We start from the raw sequence: 24847 nt of genomic DNA on the forward strand, positions 1-24847 counted from the left end.
TGTATAAATTTTGTAACAGTCTTATTCCATTCACCTGGTCTTTTAGAACTCAATTTACAGTACTCATCCAAATTCTGACATTAATTTCATTTTGACCTTAGCAAACATGCAAATATCTCTGTGTGTGTTGGACTGTTACTAATTGATACTTGAGCATAAAACATAAAAATTTTCATTTTGTAATTCCAGGATACCTTTTAGAAGAAGTGAAACTAACTTTTCTAGCTTATTTTCCAACAAATAATCATCATGATATAAACAGCTTTAAAAAAAAGCATTTGTATCAAACATATTTTATGAATTTGGACACTAAAAGCCATGTAAAAGCTCATGTTACGATGGGATAGGAACAAATTAATGAGTAACTGGATGTGGCCAGTCAATTTACATCAGCAAGTTTTTGATTATAATTCTTAAATTTTCTGTTTCTGATGATGGATGATGTAAACAGTGATTATTAGAAATATATATAAGTAGTGGCAAATCAACTATCAGCGATTCAGTTTACCAACAGAATTTTGTGAGCCAGTTTTGTTAAAGTTTCACAATAAATATGTAATTCTGAAAGAGAACATTGTGTCAACATGAATTTCTTGAAATTTCTCTTGACACTACCAAATAATTAGCTACTGTGTCAATAACACAGCAAGATGCAACAAATTTTAATAGAGCATACTTGAAAAGTTCTTTTACAGCTACTGCAGCATCAGCAATTGCCAAGAAACTAGGATGATATTTGTTACTTAATTGTTATGCCCTGTTATATTTCATAGTGAATCAGCAGCTTACCATATAACAAGCAGCATCCATTATGAAGAGTAGAACAATGTCATGTTTAATGTCTTCAGATCATATGATACCCACAGACGTGAGAAACAATTTACTGACAATGGCAATAAATCATTTTTTCTAAATGTTCACAGTTTATTACAAACTTCTTGCATGGACCATCTTCTTCTAAAGTTCTCACAATATATCTTCTCATTGAGCCTCTGGTTTCATCCATATTTTTTTTTTTAATTTACAATGCATTTTCTGATTTGTTGCTCTCTTTTTTCATAGCTTTGGATGACATAGTGTTTCTTAATGTGGAAAGTGTATTCTACTAAGAATTCATGAAATTTTGGGTTGTTCAGTATAGGTAAGGGGTATCAGCACAAAGGAAAGCTCTGCAAAGTGCATAAAACCGACAGAATTGCCCTACTAGCATTTGCTGTAGTGTTTTTCCATTTTAAATCTATTGTACTTCACATTTGTGTTTTTCTATTGCCACATGCTGCTGAACATTAAATGACTTTTCTGCAGTTACTCCTACATCACACAGTTTACAGTACAATATTTTACAGCAGGTGAGAATACTTTCTCACTATGCTGAAACACGAACTGTTGTAATTTTACTTGAAAACTTTGCAAATTTCTAATGTAAACAGCAATCTGTTGTAAAATTTATCACTGCTATGACTAGTATTCCTTTGTGTGTTATGTCTTTTGTTCACTGCGCATGGAGTACTTTGCTATTTTGGATATTCCATAATGAAAAATAGTATTTTATATCTTGCAAGATCCTCAAAATATTCAGAGTATACCATTCTGGCACATTCTGAGCTACAAACATTTGTGATAATTCTTAAAGCAAAAGAGATTGAATTGAGTTTCTGAGGAAGCTTTATTACATGGCCATCAAAAGTTAAGTTTTCATCAATGTGAAGCCCCAGCAGTTTTGTAGGTGTCACTCTGTCTATCCTTTTGCCACCCAACAATGGAACTAGATTTCCAGTTTGACCTATTTCCCCAAATTGTGTGTGATTTGTTTTCTTTACATTTAATGTGAACCTGTTTGCATCGAACCAAGCATTGGACATATACTTATGCTATTGTTTCATTTCTTTTTCTAGATCTCCAACTATTTCTTCAGTGTATCATATTACTGCTATTACTGTGTTGTACCTGCCTGAAAGCCATACTGATTATTGTTTATTAACTTACTGTCATTTAGAAATTTTTTGGTTCTGTGCTTCATTGATTTTTCTAATATTTTGGAGAGTACTTGATGAAGTGATGCTGGTATGTAGTTTTCTTCTTTGTATTTGTCACCATTTTTAAGTAATGTAATGGCATCATATTTGAGCTTTTCAACCTTTCAGGGAGGTCTCCGCCATGTATACTAGGAGCTTTAGAATCTGTTGAAATAACTTGATTATGATAGACATCATCAGTTCATCTATGCCAGCCAACATTTTAGATTTCAAGCTTTTTATGATGTTTAACACTTCATGTTCATTTGTTAGATTCATTCTCATGTTACAAGAAGCTTTTTAACATTTTGATTTTTCTTGATTTCTGAATTTCAAGATTAATTAAGTTGTTGGATTTATAAAATAATTGTTTATACAGGATGTTTCAAAAAGGACTTTACAACTTTTAAAAGTCATATAAATTAATTCATAGTAACTACAGAGGTGATTGTAGTGTCAATTTGTAGAGAAATATATCAAATTTTGTCTCCCATAGTTTGCTGGTGCCAAATTGCACTGTAAGGAGTGCTAGTAGCAGTTACATTAAAGATGGCTGCCTTCACTGGACCCGAGTGTGCTAGCTGTGCGTTTTGGTTTGAAGAATCGAGTCAGTGACAGTAGTTCAGCATAATTTCTGTACCAAGTATGCAAAATGTTCTTCTAGTAGACCTACAGTTCATGAGTGACATAAGTGTTTTGTAGAAACAGGATGATTGGTAATTCATGGGAAATCATCAGGTCATCCAAGCACATCTAATGATATTGTTGAGTGAGTGAGACAACATTTTGTCAACAGTCCTACAAAATTGACCTGATGAGGATCATGTGAACTACAAATCCCACATATGACAGTTTGGCATATGTTGAGAAACCATTTGCATTTGAAACCATACAGATTGACAGTTGTAAAAGCACTAAAAGACACTGATAAAATTGCTCGTAAGAACTTCTGTGAAAATATATTAAATCGATTACATGAGGATGAACATTTCTTGGACAAAATCTTGGAGCAGTGAAAGTCCATATCAAACAGTGCAACATGTTTGTGATAGCCCTAAACTGAACATTTTTTGTGCATTGAGCAAGAACAAAGTGTACATGAGAGAACCATGAACGGTATAGTGTACCTGGATATGTTACAACAATTTTTGATACCACAGGTCCATGAGGATGATCCAGTATGAAATGTTTACTTCATGTAAGATGATGCACCACGCCTCTTTCTGGCTGACATCTGGGATTTTCTCAGTGACCGCTTTCCAGGTAAATGTATTGGCCATGAGGAACCAATTGCAGGGCCCCCATGTTCCACAGACCTAACACGACTCGGATTTTTTTGTGGTTATTAATCAAAGATATTGCATTTGTACCTCCTGTGCTGGCTTCTCTACCTGAATTTAGAGCAAGAATTTATGCCGTCACTGAGCAAGTTACACCTGCAGTGCTGCAGTGAGTTTAGGAAGAAACTCACTTCCAATGGAATGTGTGCAGGGTGACCAATGGAAGCCACATACAGCATCTTTAGTTTAAGGTAAAAAAAACTTGATGTGTTTCACTACAAAGTAACACTAAACCCAGCTCTGTATCTTCTTTTAATGAATTTATGTGAATTTTTAAAGTTGTAAAGTCATTTTTGAAACACCCTGTATATTTTTGTGAACCCTTTTATTTATTTATTTATTTATTTTTTTTAAATATTAACATTTTCTGCAATTTTGCTTTACAGCTCTTTCATGTTTCAGTTTTCACAATCCTCCAAATGTCTTTTGACCTGTCATCAGACTGCCTGATTAAGCTATCATTAGTCAGAAGTTTGCTGTAGCAATTACTTTTAGATACACACACTCTTGTAATTCATAACATATTGCTGTAGCAATTACTTTTAGAGGCACACACTCTTGTAATTCATAACATATTGCTGTAGCAATTACTTTTAGATACACACACTCTTGTAATTCATAACATATTTTATAAACTGTGGTTTTGTGGATTTTTCATTTTAGAAATGAGTGTTTTTAAGAGTTTTAAAGGAATGCCAATTGTGATCCAGAAAATTGACTTTGTGTTACCATGTGATATGATTCTTGACAGCTTCTTTGGAAAGTACATCTCAAAATATTCCATGTAGGTTGAAGCAAAGGAGTCACATGTAGCATTGTTATTTCTTAAGGGCAGCATATCAACCAAGGGCATATTGCTCTGGATGTATAAAAGAATATGCAGTTTTTTTGTGGAAAAAGTTTATTTGCCCATGAAGTGTCTTTTTGTTGCTTTCAGTGACACTGAGGGAATTCTAGGACACATTATGGTGTGATGACCCTAAATCAGTATTTGGTTTTTCTACTTCTGTAGACCCTACATTTGAAAATGCATTGTCAGTAAGACTGTATGATTTATTAAGAATTATGAGAAGGACAGATTGCTTCTCATGTAAAGATGAAATGTTGAGTTACAGACAAGCTCAATGAGAAAACTATTACGCACTCAGTTTTTGGCCAAAGCCTTCTTCTTGTGTGAATGATTATGTGTTTTCCTCTCCTTTCTCATCCTTTCTTTTCTGAGGAAAGCTTTGGCCAAAAGCCTAGTGTGCAACAGTTTTTTGATGTCTTGTATGTGTCTCAACATGTCATCTTTATAGTGAGTAGCAGTCTAAGCTTTTCATAGTTTTTGACATTCCAGCCTGGACTTTCCATTGTTTGTTTGCATGGTTTGTTATCCCTGTATGTGTGTATATGTGAGGAAATAGGTTAACTAAAAGTGATTCTTGTACTATCTACTAATTTAATGAATTAGAACATTGTGTCAAAACTAATTTCGGGAAAACTCAAAAGTGTTTATCTTTGCACCTTGAACTATTTTTGCATTGTTACAGACATGTTGTGTAGAAGCGAACTGTGAAAGTCTGTCAGTGATTGCTGCTACAATGGCCAATGGAGGCATATGTCCCATAACAGATCAGAGAATACTTGATTCTCATGTAGTAAGAGATGTGCTCTCTATTATGCATACCTGTGGTATGTACAATTACTCTGGACGATTTGCATTTGAGGTAAGACAAACAACAGTATGTAAATGCTGACCTGGCCTACATCTCTACTCTCATCTATTTTTCTTGTTTGATTACCTGAAGTTGGCTCTTGTAATTTTATAAGTAGGTTTTCATGGGATACTTTGTATTGATCTCCAAGGGCTGTCTGTTCAGTGTTTTCAGTGCCTTCCTTATACTTCTCATGGGTTTGTGGCATTGATAGGTCATGCCGACTATAGACAACATTAATCTTTGGGACTCAGGTTGCTCATTCGAGCTGTCATGTTAATTCAATCTGTTCTTATGTCTTGTACTGTGTGCACGTGTATGACAATTGTCGAAATATATGTATGTGCAGATATTGGTGGGAACAGTTTATTCCGTATACCACTATTCGTATCCTGTTCCCATACTGGTGACCCTGAAGTTTCTATGTCTTCTGCGACTTCCACACCGGGTGTTGTAAATCATCAGGTTATGCGCACGCTGTCATGGCCACCTCACCCAATGCTTTGTTCGAAGATTTGGAAGCCCAACTAAGACCACCGGGCCTCTTTAATCCTATGCCAACAGCCGGCTCTCCATTACTCCATAGTGATTCGTGATCTCCAAGCACATTAACCTCAAACTTTGTTGTTCTACAACAGTCGACTGCTACACTGTTAACTCAAACAATGGTCTTGGGTTTCGTGTTGCCAGACTGTGCTCGCCAACATGTGAAGTGTGAAGTGGATAATATTCAGAACTGTGCACCTACTGATCAATCGTATTATGTTCAAAGCGATCTACATTCACACATGTACTTTGACTCTCAACAGGCCCCAACAACAGTTACTGTTGTGCTGTGTGCAACGCCGCCACTTTTGCAAAAGGCACCCGGCCACTATCAATCACAACCTGTTTCAGTTTTGCCTCATTTGCAGACTAAGGATGGACATTTTCATGAACAAAATTCTCCTTGCTCACCCCCAGACCTGTTGCTCAACTTTTCGACCACGTGGGTTCAAGTACATCTTTCGGCATTCCGCCTTCCAGGGGCATCTTACCACACCACAGTGATCTTCTGCAAGTTCCACTGGTAATTTATAGTCCGACCCCACAGGGTGTGTTGTTTTCAATGTGCATGGAGAACTCACACTTTTGTCACATGAGTTACCAACCCACCCCTCCTTGCACTCCCCTCCCTCCCCCCCCCCCCCCCCCCCCCTGCCCAACACACACTCACAGGGGCCCCGGTTCTGACCGCTCAACTGCTCACCTCTCCGAGAGCTTTGTCTGTGTTTGCCACGCAAGCCTTCTGCATTATTTCCAATGTGGGCAAATTCAAATCAATACCAGTTTACTGGACCCCTATACATATTGCACATCTGCTCATTCCCACAGTACCAACCGTGCCAGCCACATCGTGTTTTCGCAACACCTCAAGGACAATGCAACCTGCTGTTGCTACAGACGTTCTTGCCAGTAACACACCCACGCCTACTGTGCCATCCTGCTATACGGCCTCTCCTGCCACGGACCATCTGGTTTTCCTAGGGACACTGAAGCCGCCTTCATCCCACCCCCAGGTCGTCTGCCAAAGCTGCCACCTTTATACAAAGACAACCCTGTATCGCTGTTTGCAGTTGTCGAGCATCTTTCTAGTTGCATCATGGGTCTGACGACAACTCTAAATTCCTGTGTCTCGTCAGGCACCTCCATGATCACTCGGACTTAATTTGCGATCTACTCCTCTCGCTACCTCCTCCACCGAAGTATGAGTAAACGAGAAAAACATTAATGGAATGACTCGCCTGGTCACCGCAAGAATTAATCATCAAGATCTTGTATGAGGAACACCTGGGGGACTGAACTCCATCACAACTCTGGCGCCGCCTTTGGTTACTTCTGAGTGAGCATACCATGCTGGATGTCACTCTGTGGGCGGTGTTGTGAGCCAAATTGCCTACCAACCTACCGATCCACCTGCTACCGCACCCCTTTGAGTCAATCAGCTCTCGTCTCTGCATTGGAAACCAACTATATTCATTGCTACCAACCAGCTCACAACTCCCCGCTAGTTGGCGCAACTGCTCCTGCTTACCAATCAGCTGGTGGCAGAGACAGGGCTCCCTCTGCCGTCAAGCCTTCCACATCGCCTGGCAGTATCCGCTTGCTCTCTCCACTGTCCATGCACTCCAGTATTGCCCACACACCATACGTACCGGTATACATGCCGAAACAAATCAATGAGGACAAGCCTTCTCCGCTGCTGCAGTCACCACCACCACCACCGCACATGGCTCATCCATACTGCTGGTACCATAAGATTTTTGGCAATAATGCCAAGAAGTGCCAATTATCTTGCCAGCACCCAAACGCTGATCGCAGGACCTAAAAGATGCCGAGTCCTGTGGGGAACCTCACAGGCGTCCTCACACATTGCACTCCATCCACTCGTCCGCCTGGCCGAGCAGTCATTTGTACGTGACTGACATTTCATCATGGCTCTTTTTCCTAGTCGACATTGGTGCTGACATGTCTATCATACGTACATCAATGGCTCCCCCTGTCTTTTCACTGACAAAGTCACTTCTACGAGCTGTCAACACATCAACATTACAAACCTCGGGCTCTGTCAAAGTTTTGGTGCACCCATCTCCTTCTCTGTTTTGTCAGTATGGATTTTTTGTCCCATTACAAACTTTCTCTGAATGTAGTTCAAGGCTCAGTGCTACACCATCCCACTAACACTCAGATACTGCGCTGCCGCACTTATGTTCCATGATCTGTTTCTCTCATGACATGTGAGTTGGTACACTAGTGCTCCCCCCTCGTGGGCGACAATGTGACCTGCGTCACTAACCTACTGTCAGAATACGACTCAGGGGCACAACTCCACTGGGAAAATGACAAGCAGAAACAACGAATAGCACTTACAACGAGCTCGTTGCAGCTCGTACCTCACTGCCGAAACTGCAATCCACAGTCCCGGCACTTAATTGTGTTTCTGCAGCAGACACCAGCTCAGACACTCATCAGGTTAGTCCAAAAACATTAATTTGCATGTGACAATTCGCATCCTGTAGACTCTGCATCCCCAACACGCTCACCATGTTCACTGCCATTTGTGTCAGACAGTGCTTCTAATAACAGTTGTGCGCACAATACAACCACGCCCACCGCGCGGGCAGCCACCCCGTGTGTTGATAAACATTCCCTCTCTCTCATGCCATGTGACTTGGCAGCCATTGCTGTTCCACGCTTGATGCTAACACCGCTCTCACCCATGCTGGTTACCAAGTGCAAGGTTGACAGCAGACAGTCACTGTGCATTCCATCCTGCTCCGCACTGCACGCCCAGCCACCCTCTCCAAACAAGCGCACTCCGCTCTCACGTACTAGACATGTGACTTTTGTGCTGCCTTTTGCAACTCACACTAACGGCTATGCCTCGTTGTACCCTAGCCATCCAAAAACTTTGCGTCAGGACATTGACCAGTCTCGTGTGTAGTTCTCAGTTTCTTCCATCAGTGACGGAACGACACACAAGATAGTTACCACTGCCGGCCCTCCTATTAGGCACAAGGTTAGACGCCTCAACCCTATTAAGTTGTGCGCAGCCCAACAGCAAATTAACAAAATTTCAGAGGCAGGTACCCTACAGCTTTCAGACAGCAACTGGTCTTCACCAATCCACCTCGTCTGCAAACATGACAGTTCTTTCCGAATGTGCAGTGACTACAGACGTTTAAATGTTTATACTTTCGTGGACAGTTACCCTGTGCCTAACATAAATGATTTCACTCATATGCTATCGGGCACTACAATCTTCAGTGTTATTGACTGTAAATGTGCCTACTACCAGATTCCTAAAAATCCCTAAAAATGCTATTATCGTGCCGCTCGCTTTGTTCACAATACAACTTCATGCCGTTTGGCCTAAAACGTGGCAGTGTTTCATTGATTCCATCTTACGACAGTTCGAGTTTTGCTTCGCATATCTGGACGACATACTCATTTTCAACAGGTCAGCTGAGGAACATGAAAATCATTTATCCATGGTCCTCCAGACCTTGAACTCCAATGGCGTCGAGGTCAACAAAGAATAATTCCAGTTGCATCAGCCTTCTGTCACTTTCTTGGGTTACGCCATCTCCACATACGGAATACAGCCTCCCAAATCTTGTGTGCACACTATGCATTGCTAGGTTCGGTTGTCCAAACACCATCACCACCAGCCAGAGTCGCCATTTTGAGTCTCCCCTATTCACAATTTTATGTAACGTCTGTGGCATAAAGAAAATTCACACCACAGCCTACCACCCACAAAGCAATGGGTTAGTGGAACGGTGGCACCACACTCTAAAAATGGCGCTCAGGTGCCACGACTGCCTCTGGTCCAAAGCGTTTCCATGGGTACTGCTCGGTCTCTGTCCAACTTTCAAGCATGACTTACAGGGAACTATCTCAGAATTCGTTTCTGGGGACAACCCCATCCTACCAGGGGAACTCATTCAGTCTCAAGTACCTGAAGACTTCCCCCCCGTCCCTGGATTTCATAAGTCACAAGCGCACCCATTTCAAACATGCACGCATGCACCAACCTATCAGCCACTCCCTGCCAGACACTTACATGCCAACCGCTCTCACCACTTGCTCCCATGTAATGCTGAGAGACAATTTGGTCCGACAACCTCTGTAACCACCTTATCTCAGCCCCTTTAAAGTCCTCCGGCGGGGCGATACAACTTTCGACATCATCGTCAAAGACAGTCCGCAAACTTTTTCGTTACACTGGCTCAAACCAGCATTCATGGACCTCAATGTCCCTCTGCTGGCTCAGTCTGATTCTCCTAACAACTCTCCCGCCAGTCTCCCTCCCGCCATGGAGTCCGACAATGTTTCTCCTTGCGCCGCCATGCCACTTTGTCGTGTGTTCCCTATGTGCCTATGCTGTCAGTGCCAGTCTTGTGTAGTGCCACATTGTGTGGCACCACATTCTGCAATTACCCTTAATTTATGAGCATGAGTGTATATATTTGACGATGCTGGTGCTGATTTTGCATTTAACATTTGATGATGCCACTATGGCTGCAGTACATTGGACTTTGTTTTTATAAACAGGTATGCCTTTTCATACTTAAAGCACACAAATGCATATATTTGTCAGCAGTACTTTTCATTATGGTATATTTATTGTTTTTAAGCTGTAACCAATCTGCGAGTGTATTTATGTTTTTTCCCCCATTTTTGCTGCAGGTCTGATGATGGTCATTATAGACCGAAACAATTAATCTATTAACAAAAAGTTTGTGATCATAGACGTAAATCAAAGGAAACTTAGGTCCTAGAATATTGTCGAAGTCTGTACGACATAAGATCAAGAGATGATATTGAACATATTTATTCATTCATGCTGTACATCTTACTCCATTGCCTTGTGATTTTAAGGCTGGTCTTACATTCTATACATTTCAGTTTTACATTGAATATGTGGTATTAATATTCACAACTAAATTCTACAGATAGTGTCAGAAAACATGTAGGAAAGTGAGAAAGCAAGAAGTGTGAAATGAAAGTAAAAGAAAAAGAACATATGCAGAAAAGGGAAAACAAATAGTGACATTTGTTTAACCTATGGGAACAGCATATGAATAGCATTATACGGAATAAATTGTCCCCACTAATATCTGCACATACATATATTTTGACAATTATCATACACGTGCACACAGATCAAGGTATAAGAACAGACTGAATTAACATGGCACCTCGGATGAGCAATCTGAGTCCCAAAGATTAATGTTGTCTATTGTCAATACGACCTATCGATGCCACACAGCCCCCCCCCCCCCCCCCTGCAGTACAGAGCACCACATGATGTAAGTCTTCAGGGAAGACCATGTGGGCATTGACGCTGTTGGTGGTCATACGAGCTGGTAGACGCATGACCGTGACCGTGACCGTGACCTCCATCCCAACTGGGGTGGGATGTGGAGGCAGAGTGACAGGAGGCAGGTCCACCTCAAAGACGTTGAGCCAGCAAGGACGGGCGATGCAGCGGCCAGCCCAAGAGCAGGTGGGTTGAACGGCCCCAGGGTGTAAGTGTGGCGAGCCCGGATGCTAATTGAGCCGTCTGTCGAGATGAAGGCGCCAATTGTTGGCAGGTCACACTCATGAGGGAGGGTGAAGCTATGCACAACACTGACATTTAACTGGCCATTGGGTGGTGGAGCTGCTGTGTCTGTGAGTAGAATGAGAACTCGGTTGTCGAGAGTGATGATTGAGAAAACCATCCTGAAACACATCTGTTACAAAATGCCACTGTTTCTTGTGCATGTACCCCAACATAAATGTGGGATATGATCACCATGCAAACATACACAGGCCGCACAATGGGTTGGCATACCCTGGATCAGGTGGTTGAGCAGCTGCTGGGGTATAGCCTCCCATTCTTGTACTAGTGCCTGTCGAAGCTCCTGAAGTGTCCTGGGGGCTTGAAGATGTGCAGCGATACATCAACTGAGAGCATCTCAGATGTGCTCGATGGAGCTTAGGTCTGGAGAACAGGTAGGCCACTCTATTTGCCTGATATCTTCTGTTTCAAGGTACTCCTGCATGATTGGAGCTCAGTGGGGCCGTGAATTACCATCCATCAGGAGGATGGTGGGACCCACTGCACCCCTGCAAAGGCAGACATACTGGAGCAAAATGATGTTCCAATACACATGACCTGTTACAGTTCCTCTATCAAAGACATGCAAGGACGTACGTGCACCAATCATAATCCCACCCCACACCACCAAACCATGATCTCCATACAGGTGCCTTTCAAGGACATTAAGGGGTTGGTATCTGGTTCCTGGTTCACGCCGGGTGAAAACCCAGCAAGAATCACTGTTCAGACTATATCTGGACTCATCCGTGAACATAAACTGGGACCGCTGTTCCAATGACCATGTACTGTGTTCTTGACACCAGCTTTTAGGGGCTCTCCTGTGACCAGGGGTCAGTGGAATGCACCTTGCAGGTCTCCGGGCAAATAAACCATGTCTGTTCAGTTCTCTGTAGAATGTGTGTCTGGAGACAACTATTCCAGTGGCTGCGGTAAGGTCCTGAACAAGGCTGCCTGTAGTTATCCATGGCCCTCTGTGGGCACTGATGGTGAGATATCGGTCTTCTAGTGTTGTTGTACACTGTGGACGTCCCGTGCTGTAGCACCTGGACATATTTCCTGTGTGCTGGAATCGTTGCCATAATCTGGAGGATCCACACTACGACCTGCTGTGTTTGACCATCCTCCAGTCACCATAGTATTCTACTCATCATAACGTCATCAATATGTGTTCTTTGAGCCATTTTCAACACACAGTCACCATTAGCACATCTGAAAATGTCTGCACGCTTACTCGCTATGCCATACTCTGACATGCACCAACACACCTCTGCATATGTGGACTTCTGCCAGTGCCACTGTGCGATGACTCCAGCTCAAATGCACTGCATGGTCATACCTAGATGTGATTTAAACCCGTAGACCACCCACCAGAGTATTGTTTCACCATGTATCAGCATTATCCTTAATTTATGAGCATGAGTGTATAAATAATATCATATGCACAAGTCATGTTGTCAGTAGCACTACTGTTCAAAACAAGCTGCTGTACAGTAACCACAAGATGTGTGTGTTGTAAGTTCACCCAATGTTGCTAGTGTTGGCATGCATTAGTTTTCAATAATTAATTGAACAGTGTGAAATAAAGGGGGATACAATAGTTGGAAGTCTGTAATAAGCTTATAATGTATAAAAGGCATTACAGTAATAAAAAGCAATGAAAAAGAACACGACAAATGTCAGATTGTTCAAAAGAGGAAGAATTAAGAGACAGTAGTTGACATATGGTCTAGTGCTAATATTTTAGATAATGACCTAAGTAATAAACACTTTTGATAATATTAGAAACCATAAAACAGTTAAATAGTTTTGTTGGTTCTTTCTTTTTTGCTTTATAAATTTCAAGGTCCTCTAACAAATTCAGAGCACGGCCTTTTTCCACTCTGTGGGGAATATCTACCCTACTGGATACCAGGACAAGCAACTCTGAGACTTTTCTCTGTCCCTCAGCAGACGTGGATGTGTTACATATCTGAATTGAAACCATCATAGAAAGGAAACGGTATGTTTCTCGACATGGGTTTCTATTCAAAATATTGCATAATACCCCTGTCTACAGGCTCTATAAGTTTGTAACAAGAATTTCTCAACAACCTGTATACATCATGAACATCTGCATTCCCAAAGTTAGATATACATCTGATGTATTTACACTGAATCTGGTTTCGTATTTGTGAAAGTTGAATGATTTTAACATAAAATTAAAGTGCTTGTAGGTTAGAGGGAAATAAAGTGAATTACTCTATGAAATAATGATATTTAACCCTTAATATATGAATAAATTTGTAGATGAACGATAAAAGTAAAAAATTGTGGCACTTTTAGAAGTACCTGAAGTGCTCAGGAGGATGCAGCACTTGCCAGAAGTGTTGATAGCTTCAAACAGAATCAGCACTTACCAGAACCAGTGCTCAAAAACAGCTAACTTTCCAATTATTAGCAGAGTGTTGGTACAATGTGGGTTCATGACATTTGGCAGTAAGGAGTTAATTATACATGGTGTTTCAAAGTCTTCGCAACAAACATTGAAGGATGATGGATCACATCGTGGGAACAACTTTTGTTAAAGTCAAAATAATTTATGACACTTCTTGATGATTCCAGGAATAGTTTTATTGAATTTGACAGCTTGGGATGACTGGATTTCACCAGATGTGCTGCAACTGTCTCTAAATGCAGATAGATATTTTTGGTGCTCATCTTACTGCCTTTCACATGTAGCTCACGACTGGATTACAGTAAACACACATTGTATATGAGTGCTGCAGAGTGTCTATGCCCTTACACCTCTCATCAGCATAGTCAATTATTAAAGACTCTTAATGTCACTGGGAAGTGTCACTGAACATTTTGCCTCTAACAAACGTTATTCACCATGATGTGATCTATCACCAATAGACATTTTGTTGCAAAGACTTTGAAACAGCCTGTACATGGAAGCAAAATCTAATGTTTAATATTAATTACACTTTTCCTGTATACACAATAATATTAGTAAAAGGATAGATTGCTACTCATCATAAAGATGACCCATTGAGTTGCAGACAGGCGCAATGAAAAGGCTCTTATACATTAATAGCTTTTGGCCCAAGTCTTCTTCATTAAAGAAAACACACATACACATTCACACTTGGAAGCACACCTCATGCACACATGACTCCTTCCACCAGCAGCTCTGACTGTAGATAGATGAAGTGTAATTTCAGTCAGAGCTCCTGGTGGAAGTGGTCTCATGTGTACAAGGTGTGCTTACTTGTGTGAATGTGCGTGTGTGTAGTTTCTTTGCTGAAGATGGTTCTGGCCAATAGCTATTAATTTGTAACAGTCTTTTCATTGCACCTGTCTGAAATTCAGTGGGTCATATTTATGGTGAATACCAATTTATCTTTTTCCTAATATTGTTGATATTACAAGTTGGATAACTTTTATGTGCTTTTGACTTATTCAACATATACATAGGATTGGTAACTATTTAACTTTCTAATAAGGTTCAACTTTTATGTCTGCTTATTTTAGTGCAATATGTTCTAGTACAATGGTATATGTACAGACAGACAAAATAACCTCAGATATTCTAAAGAAATAAGAAAAAATGCTATCAGAACAGGAAGGACAATAAATAAAAATCAGATCTAATCAAAAACATTAAAAACAGGTGGAAGTTGTACATCACTCAATCTATTGAGGAATAGGATTGCAATATCTCTCACCTGATAATCAATATCCCAAACAATATACAGGGCAAAGTAGTAAATATTTTAGGAGGTAGAGGTATAGTCTTATTCAAATGAAACAGTCCATATAACAGATATCTGACAAGGAACACCTTGAGTACTAGGTTGCAAGTTCAATATTTAGTAAGGCTTGTTTGAAAGTGTTGTGTTAACAATTATAACAGGAAAAATATTCGCTGCTAGTGACTCACCATGTGCATAAGGAGGGCAACAGAAAATGAGTGTCCAGGAGGTGCAGAAATCAACCTTCTATGGGATGTATGTATTGCATTTCAGCATTTAAGAAATGTTCAAAAGAAACAAAAAACTTGCATCACGAACACCAAATGGAGGATGTCCTGTCACAGTGGTTGCAAAGGTTCATACTATCAAGAATGAAGGTGAACTCCTTGGAATTTAGAAAACATGCATGACGTTCAGCGAGGTATTGCCTCTTAAAGAATGTGTATAGAATCATGTTGGTGTAATGGGTTGATGAGAACTGATGGAATTTGATGACATGCGACTGAATGTGAAGCAGTCTGTCATGGAGCTTATTGTGAAACTGGCTTCCTTTAATGCATAGCTGCAGACAGTGTGATAATATGTTTTACAGGCACAGAAAAAACAAACATCCAGGAACTGAATTTATTCAGTGGTTCCAGGTGGTATGAATTGCAATGTCACACACTTGTCAGGAGGGATAGTTTTCGCTAAAGGAGTATGATTTTTATTTGCAGACCAGGGATCAAGTAAAAGAAAGTTTTTTGACCAACTGTCAGCCAAAAGCAGTACTCATACCATAGTTTTAGTTCTGTTACCCCAATTTTCCGACTCTTACTTGTTGTGATGTAAATATTCCCTACTGCACTTGCAAAATCACATTCACGAGAAAGAATCATAGGGAGCAGAGTACCTCCAACTTCTCAAACCATAATGACTAACTTTTTAGCCAATTTGCTATCCAGATTAACAGTCAGCACAATTGTACACAAATATGTTAAGGCTTTGATGTTAGTTGATCTTGATACAGCTCTCTTGGTATCTCTAATTTCCAGGGTTCCTTTCATAAGCATTTCTTCTTCATATCCCAGTTGGTTAGAGCTGAAAACAAATTCCTTACTGAATGATGTGATAAGCTAATTTATCTAAACTAAAATTTTTGAGCTGATTCCACATTTTGCTGTGCTTGTTAGAATTTCATTATCTTACATGTTCCAATTCTGTAGCACTGTTTGAAGTTTTGTAACCATCCACCGCTTCTCTTGAAATCATTGTAATCTGTGTTTTGTGATATTTGATGTGCATAGTGTAGTAGGTCACTATCATGCACGTCCTGTTAATTGTATCCTTGAAACACACAAACATCAGTTTTTGTAACAAGTGCACCTTACTGTCCCATGAATGTCCATAGTTTTTCTTATGCACTACACAGTCATACCGCTGTGGACTTATTCAAAACCTATTCATAATTGCTTACTTTACTATGCTGGGGATGCCTTCTGTGTATGTTTACTACTTGCTCCTTGGACTATGGGTGTCTTTTACGGTGTGCCACTGGAGATGGCATTTGTGGCTCCCTGCCTGACAAGGATGATGAACTACATGGCTCAACATCTGTTTCTGTGTCAGCTTCACTTGGTAAGCACATCATTGTCATTGCACTCCTCATGTACATTTTCAGCACAACATAACACCTTACACTAACTCACCTTGCAGAAAAACTAATTTTTCATCTGCCACTTCTTTCTCACTATGCAAAATTCCTTGTGTTTCTTTCTGGTGAAATGTAAATTTCAGCAATTGTTGTAGCAGATGTAATGCAATGTTTGCTTTGTTAATCATTGCTGTTGCTCCGATTTGTGTCAACACATCTAGCGTTTTAGACCATTATGAGTTACTCATTGATTAAACCATTCAGTGATGCTCCATAGCCTCAAGCTGTGCTCCCCATTGTATACCTCCAGTGTCACCAACTGTTCTCATTAGCAGCAATATTGTGGTTTATAGTAGACAATATGTGTGGCATCGAACGTTGTAGACAACATTGGCCTTTTTTGACCTTGCACTCAAGAAGGTCCTTGTGAGTTCGATTTTTTACACAGATGCAGCTATTACAGTGTAATTGAAATAAATAATTCTCACAGCTGGTCTTAGGCAGAGGCAAATGATTAAGTTCAAAGCTGATTTATAGAAATTCCGACTCATGCTTCAGTACAATTTTGAATTCTCCTGATAACACCACTTGCAGCTCTTCTGAGGTCATTTTGGCATTATTTTATGATAATAATAATAATAATGATAATAATAATAATATTATTGTCATTTGGCCATTACAGCAATAGACAATGTCAGGCATATAATATAACTATTAATTCAAAGGAAACAAGAGTTTGTATCTTGAGTTATTTTTTTTTTACTTTCAACCAACCCCACAGGCAAAAATCTGGAGGTGTAAAGTTGGGGGCCATGGTGTCCTAGAAATATGACTATTTCTACCAATATATCTTCTGGGGAATGTTAAGTTTAGGTGATGTGTCACCTGGTGACTTGAATATGCATGAGTCTCTGTCATGAGAGAACATACCTATCCACATTGGCAAAGGAACCTCTTCAAATAATACTGAAAGCTCATGCACAAGAACTTCTAGATGACAGGACCCTGTAAAGTGATGATATAATACTACAGGCCCAGTCAACTTACAGTTTATCATACCACACCAGACTTTTATGGAGTTCTGTTCTTGAAAATGTGTCCCCACAAAAGTGTGTGAATATTTATCTGACCACCAATGAGAGGAATGAGTGTCTTGGAAAGAGTATAGTGGGATTACATTATGATTTGCAGTTCAACAATGACAAAATTTCAATTGTCTACCTCAATCTACATCTTGAAGATGTTTAATCTACTGTATAAATAAGGAAAGATACCTGCATATGTAATATGCACCGTGCTCCTATATATGGAATGCCTGTTCATGAATTCATGTATAAATTCTGTTTGTACTTGTTGGTCTACCAGCTGAATAATGTCTTCTATTTCATAGACAATTTGTTCATTTGCATGTTCAAATGAGATATGACCACTGCTTGGTACACCAGTCTTGCACAGTTTATGGAAAACATGAGTAAACAATACTGAATATGGTACTCTGTGGGTAGGAAATTGTATGCTATATTCTCTTCACACAGCAGCAGCATTTCCATTACAAAATCCTTGCACAAGGACATATCAGCAAACTCATCATTTGTAAATATGTGTAGCATACAAAAGAGCATGGTAGAATTGCCCAACAAGTAACAAGCAGAATCACAGCTGAAAAATTAAATTATTTAATTGCAGTGCAACTTCACAACTTGAACTTAAAACTAAAGGATACAATGGATAGTATGTGAACACCACTTCACAAAATGATAATTTATCTCTGTAACCAATAGAAAGTGGACATGTGTTATACAGAGAGTTTTATTCAAATTAGATTATACTGATAGCTCCTAAAATTTTTACTTTTTCTTCTGAACCATGCTGTGTAAATTTACTTAAGTAGGATGGTCCTTGTTGTTGTTGTTGTTGTTGTTGTTGTTCATGTGGTCTTCAGTCCAGAGGCTGGTTTGGTTCAGCTCTCCATGCTACTCTATCCTGTGGAAGCAAAGATGGTCCTTAGATATAGGCAAAAGCTATGGTTTTAGTTTTTCCACCACATAATCCTGTTCCAACCAACATCAGAAAGCTGATAAGTGATACTAAGATGCCTTCCTATAGGTCATACCACATAAGCAGGCCAGTTTTAGGAATTTTTATTTATTTATTATTTATTTGTCCCATAGATCAAATCAGTACAATGGCTTGTACAACTGTTATGGGATAAGTCAATACAAATATACAGTTTACAGAAGTCTAAAACAGTGAACAAGAACACAGAAGAATGATTATTTTACATTACCTACAAATTATGTTACTTAAAGTTACAGCTTTACAGAGAATTGTTACATGATGTGACAAAATACATTCAGCTTTGATACATTATCATGCACCAAGACAATTTTGATTCCAAATATTCCTGGATGGTATAAAAGCAGTCTTTTATTAAAAGAGATTTCACCGTTTGTTTGAATTTATTTATTTCTTGGATTTCTTGTATAAAAGTTGAAAGATGGTTATATAATTTTGTTCCCATGCACTTGACACCATCACTGTACAGTTTTGTTGAGTGGGGAAATATGCGTAAGAGGTTTTTGATCTTGTGTCACAATCGTGGTAATCCATATTATTGCTAATTTTGTTGATACTTTTTTTGATAAAGAATAATAATTCTATTATGTATTGGCATGGGAGGGGCAAAATATTTAGTTTCTTAAATAATGGTTTACAAGTGTCTCTTTGTTTTTTGAACATAATTGTTCTGACTATCTTCTTTTGCAGTTTGAATATCTTAATTGATTCAGAATTTTGGCCCCAGAAGATGATTCCGTAGTTAAGTACAGAGCGAAAGAGTGCATAGTACATTGTGGTTAGGGTACTTGTGTTAGTGACGTTCCTTATTGATCTAATTATGAAGCATACTTTACTAAGTTTTGTGCTGGTAACGTCGATGTGCCTTTTCCATGTGAGCGTATCAGTAATAGTGGCCCCCAAAAAATTTATTTCATTTTCACGTTTAACATTATTTTTTTCCAGTGATATAGTTGGTAGTAATGGGTTTCTGTTTTGGGCAGTGTGGAAGGTTATTCTGATTGTCTTTTTTGCATTAAGAAGCAGCCTGTTACTCTGAAGCCATCGACTTATTTGATCTGTGGTCCTATCTATATTAGATTGGAGAATTTGTTCGGGCGCAGATATGAGTACGGAGGTGTCATCAGCAAACAAAAGGGTTTTTGTGTCGGGTAGGCTGTGAGGAAGGTCATTTATGTAAAGTAAGAACAGTAAGGGGCCCAGGATGGAGCCATGGGGAATGCCTTGCTTTATGGTATGTATGGGGGAATGTAATTCGATATACTGCTGTCGATCTTCCAGATAGCTTTTAAACCAGTCATAGGCATTTCCTCTTATTCCATAGGAATGCATCTTTTGCAAAAGTATACTATGATTAACCATGTCGAAGGCCTTTGTTAGATCTAGGAAGATACCTATGGCTGGGAGTTTTTTGTCCACAAGCTCCAGTGCATGATCTAGAAATTCTTGTATTGCATGAGTTGTAACTTTCTTACTTTGGAAGCTGAACTGAGCAGGTGACAGGATATTTTCTTTGTCTAGAAAGAACATGATTCTGGTGGCCATTATATATTCAAATACTTTACTAAAAGTTGAAAGCAGTGCAATGGGTCGATAATTACTGGGATCCTCTTTGCTTCCTTTTTTGTGGACAGGCATAATTTTTGCAATTTTGAGCATACCAGGAAGTGCACCATTCAGGAATGAGAATTTTATTATGTGGGCTAGGGGTTTACTGATAAAGTTACTGCAATTATGAAGGAGGAAGTATGGAATTTGATCTTGTCCAGCAGATGATTTTTTTTAAATTTTGCTATGAAGTGTCTTTTCTATTTCAATTTCAGATGTAGGCCTTAAAAATAGAGTTTTGGAGCATAAGTTTGGTTCTAGTTGTAAGGGACAGCTATTTTTAAGATGGTTAGCCAGGTTTTCTACTGTTTCTGTAAAGTAGTTATTGAATTCCTCTTCTGTTTCTTTCCCACTGGAGACTAATTTTCCATTTATTTTTAAGGTAATATCACTTTGTAGTTGTTTTCCTCTATTAGTATTCATCCCCCTGCTGACCATCTTCAGTTTCAATGAAATTTTACACACTTGTACCCTACAGAATTACAAAATCTGAACTGAAACGAAAGAATAATTCAAGGTTTTAGGTGGCTTTCAGTGGAGGGTTGAAATTTGTTGTGAACTGTAAGGCAATTTTGGCCAAGTTTAAAAAGCTTTAATATTGAAACTAGACATAATGTATTCATATTTGCCATATTATTAATTAAAGTTTACGTCTTCACATAAATTGTCTGATGGCTACAACAGTTTCAACCAACTACTCATTATCAATAACACTATGAAAATAAGAAACAGTAAAGTGGACACATAACAAAATTACATTAACGGGGTGTATACAACCCAGGACAACTGGGAGATCCAGGAAAAACCCAGGAATTTTTTCATCTGGGAGAAAACTGGGAAAAACCCGGGAATTTTTTAGAATTCCAGGAATTTTTCATTGTTTTACTTTTCTGTTAATTTTTTGTAATTTTGATGGTAAGAACCAATAGTCTAACAAAGGTTATTACTGTATCCTGCTACTGCAGAATAATACTTCAACAATAAAACATAAATGAAAGAAATAAATGAAAATAACTTAAATTGCAAAGGAAATGCGCCATATACAACAACGACACACAGTGCTCATGCAAGCATCTGCCAACAGCAAAATGTGTCAAAGGCTTTAGGAAGACTATGCAATGCTTAATAAAAACAAATTGCCTCTAATGAGCGTGAAGTCACAATTGTTTACATTAGATTCATTTTAGCAGTTATGAGTGGGCTCATGCGCATGTGCAGTTCAGACGCATTTGAGTAGTAGATTCTCCCGCTTCTGGCTACAGGAATGTGGCTGTTGGCTGTGCAAGCAGCTAGATGCTACTGGGAAAAGGGCATGCCAAAATCATATTCTTGAGGGAAAAAAACTTGTTTTACAAAGCACCTAGCATCCAGCGCACGTTGGTCTATCAATTGTTCATATGATTTTGAAACGCATCCCTGTTGATTTTTGAACGTTTTTAAACATATTTTAAGTTGATTTCTGAATGAATCATAAGTTGATTTTTGGATGCATGCATAGTGTACATGATGTCTCTGTCAGGTTAATCCTCGTTGCATCTAGAAATAAACTTTCTGCAGAAAAAAGGGGACGGGGCTATATCAGCTGAGCGGAGTAAAGCCGAACCGATGAATGCCAATCGCTGTCTGATTATGCGGTTGATTGGGTTAGCAAATAATCTGCATTGTTATAATTACTAGCAAAATCCATAGATTCAGACTACCAGAATGGTAATAAATGACTAACAGGAATAACAGGTGAGAAAGATTACGTATTATCTTCTTGGTAGAAAATGAAATTTTGGCAGAAAATTTTAGACCAGATCGCTACACTAGTAAGGACCAGTTGTACAGTCCACAGCTAGCAGTTGCTTAAGTTCTATTCTGGAAGTAACAGGGAAAACGTGTTGTACGAACATGTAACAACGCCTAACCAGAGAATAATCGCGAGATAACTAAACCTGTGATTCTGGCAGGGTTAGTGAACAAATTTTGACAATGGAAGGAATAGCTACAGAATTGGTGATGACTAGATTGTTTGTTAGAACGAGGAAGGAGAAGAAACAGGGACATCACACAAATTATGGAAGAGTAAGATTCCAAATTTATATAAGAATTTCGTAATACTACTTTTCGATCTCATGCTTGAGAAACTGTTGTGTATGAATGAAATAGGAAACTATTTCCTAACATAAAGCTTTTTGCTTGTAGTAGGCCATATGGGTATTTGATATCGATATTTCGTGAATTATATTCTGTCATGTTATAAAAATGACCATTTGTGCCAAAACAGTCTCGTTTATTTGGTGTGTGTTACAAAATTGCTACAATATTAGAAAGGCCTATTTTGTTTTATCTAGCAGACAGTGGTAAAATATACATAATCAGATTGAGAAACCACCTCAGTCTTGGGTATTATTTGTATTAACAGCTTTTCCAGGATTAGATAACGACATTTCGATCTTTCATGTAGCAAAACGTTTGATGAACTTTGATGAGGTAATAGATTCTTTCGCAGAAAGGAAAGCATGCCATGTAAAGTTGTAGTAAGATTAGAGAGAAAAAAAGGCTAGGAGCTAAGGATTGAAGGAATGTGTACTTTCTTTCTTGTCTCTTGTTTTTATTGGTTTTATGTATCCTATATTTAATTTTATGCCACAAAAAACAGCAAGTTATTAGCTAATAGGCAATAAAGACCGCAAATTTTCTGAAGAGTTCTTGTTCTCCCGATTATAAATAATCCCATTTGCTATTAATTGCGAGATTTTTTTAAAGAGGGGCAGGCTGTCAAATCGACCAACTGGGAGCAGGAGAGGCACCACAGGACATTTCAATTTACACTGTTCTGAATATAGTTTGATGGCATTCATTAAAAAAGATAAACGTTTCAGTTCCACAGACCGAAATACAGTGATGTGCAATAGAAGAATGCTGTATGAAGAGGTGTGGCACTGCACTTTGGCACACTTAAGACCAAATAACATGTCTTACATTTCCTCGAACACATATGTTTTATGTTTCCGACTTTTCAAAAAGATGTGCACTACAAGGTGAACATATTTTTGAAAATTCGACCCGATAAGCAAATATTGTAGATCCGAGGTTGATGTGCAGAGCATTCTGAGTTTTAGTGGGGAAGTGTGTAGTCTCCACATGATCCTTGTTTACAATTTAGTGATTTTGCAGTTTCCCCTTCATTTATGCTCACATCAAATGAAAACAAAATGGATATCAGTGGATGGGAGCCATCAAGTGAATTAAAATACATTCACATAATTACAGAAGGCTAAAATATGTTATTAGTTTCAGATTTTATTTTACTTCCATCTTTCTGACAGTCAAGTATTAATTGCCTTGCTGAACAATGAAGTTATTTTTGTCTGTTTGCTAAAGAAATTTGATGTTTATTAACCTTTTCTGTAGAGGCAGACAATATATTTGAAACAAAATGTTTAATTCCACAGTAGTGGCTAGTTTCAACTGTTCGCTGCATTTCAAGTGCACGTTTACATCTTCTAGCACATCTTAAAAGAAGAAAGCTTTCATAATAATAAAAGGAATTTTCAAGAATTTTATGAAAATAAAGGAAGATGTTGCCCAGTGCAATCCAAGTCAATAACTAAGAAGAAATAAACAGTTACATGCAATGGTGCTGCCTGAATTGATTTGAATATTCAAGAAGAAATAAGTTTAATTTGATTAAGACCAAAGGAGTGTTAACTGCTACAAATAAGTGAAGGAAGAATGCTAGTTGACAATAGCAATGAGATCAGCAGTAAAGGATATTTGTGTGCTTGAGTAACCTTTAGCAAATTAAGAGAGAAGAATCTTATCAATGACATGGAAAAATTCTGCAATGTCATTTGGAGACGACAGTTGTAACAATGATCTATGATATTATCCCTGTGGTGGCCAACCAGCATGACAACAGCAGAGCTCCACTTGACAGTGCAGCATCTGGTCAGCTGCCTGCATGATGACTACACAGCAGGTCATCACTACATCACTTAGCTCATGTGTGACATATTGCCAGAGCAATGCACCTAATTGTATGCCTGAATATGTGAACTGTAAACAGTATCAACCTGAAAATTTTTTCATTGCTATTTATCCTGTGAAGAGTCGTAAAAACACATTGCTCTCATTTTGTGCAATGGTGTCAAAACATAGTAACATTATTTAAATGCTGTTAAGTTATGCGTCTTTGTATATACAATATGCCAGCTACTACAGTTTACTACAGTTTACAAGAAATATTTTTAAAAAATATCAAAGAAGAGTTGTCTAATAGTATGACAACTCAAGGGAAAGTGTTGTCAAATTTAAAAAGACAAGGGGTGGTTGCAGCTACAAAAGTAGATTAAATTTCTACTATAGATGTGACCTAATTACAGTTACTTAAGGAGTTACAAAGGGAGATAATTAAACAATGTAAGTTAATCAGGAATGAGGTTAAAGAATAGTTTAAAGAAATAAAAGATAATATGAAACAAAGAGAGGATTCTTCAACTCATGTATTCGAGAGCACACATACTCAAATCTCAGATGTGCAAAGCTGAGTAGAGTGTAGAACAAAGTAGAGAATTTGATGAAGTAATTAATCACTGAAACACTTTT

General features: G+C 38.8%; 1 protein-coding gene across 1 annotated transcript in view; it reads left to right on the forward strand.

Annotated features, from left to right (window-relative positions):
- Positions 1-24847, forward strand: part of LOC124607720 (glutaminase kidney isoform, mitochondrial-like) — a 177042-nt gene that overhangs the window by 85127 nt on the left and 67068 nt on the right. Inside the window, exon 7 of the mRNA XM_047139931.1 lies at positions 4888-5064. Coding sequence (XP_046995887.1) covers positions 4888-5064 — 177 coding nt within the window. The remainder of the gene's footprint in view (positions 1-4887; positions 5065-24847) is intronic.

The sequence above is a fragment of the Schistocerca americana genome, chromosome 1 (genome assembly GCF_021461395.2).
Source record: "Schistocerca americana isolate TAMUIC-IGC-003095 chromosome 1, iqSchAmer2.1, whole genome shotgun sequence".
Lineage (NCBI taxonomy): Eukaryota > Metazoa > Arthropoda > Insecta > Orthoptera > Acrididae > Schistocerca > Schistocerca americana.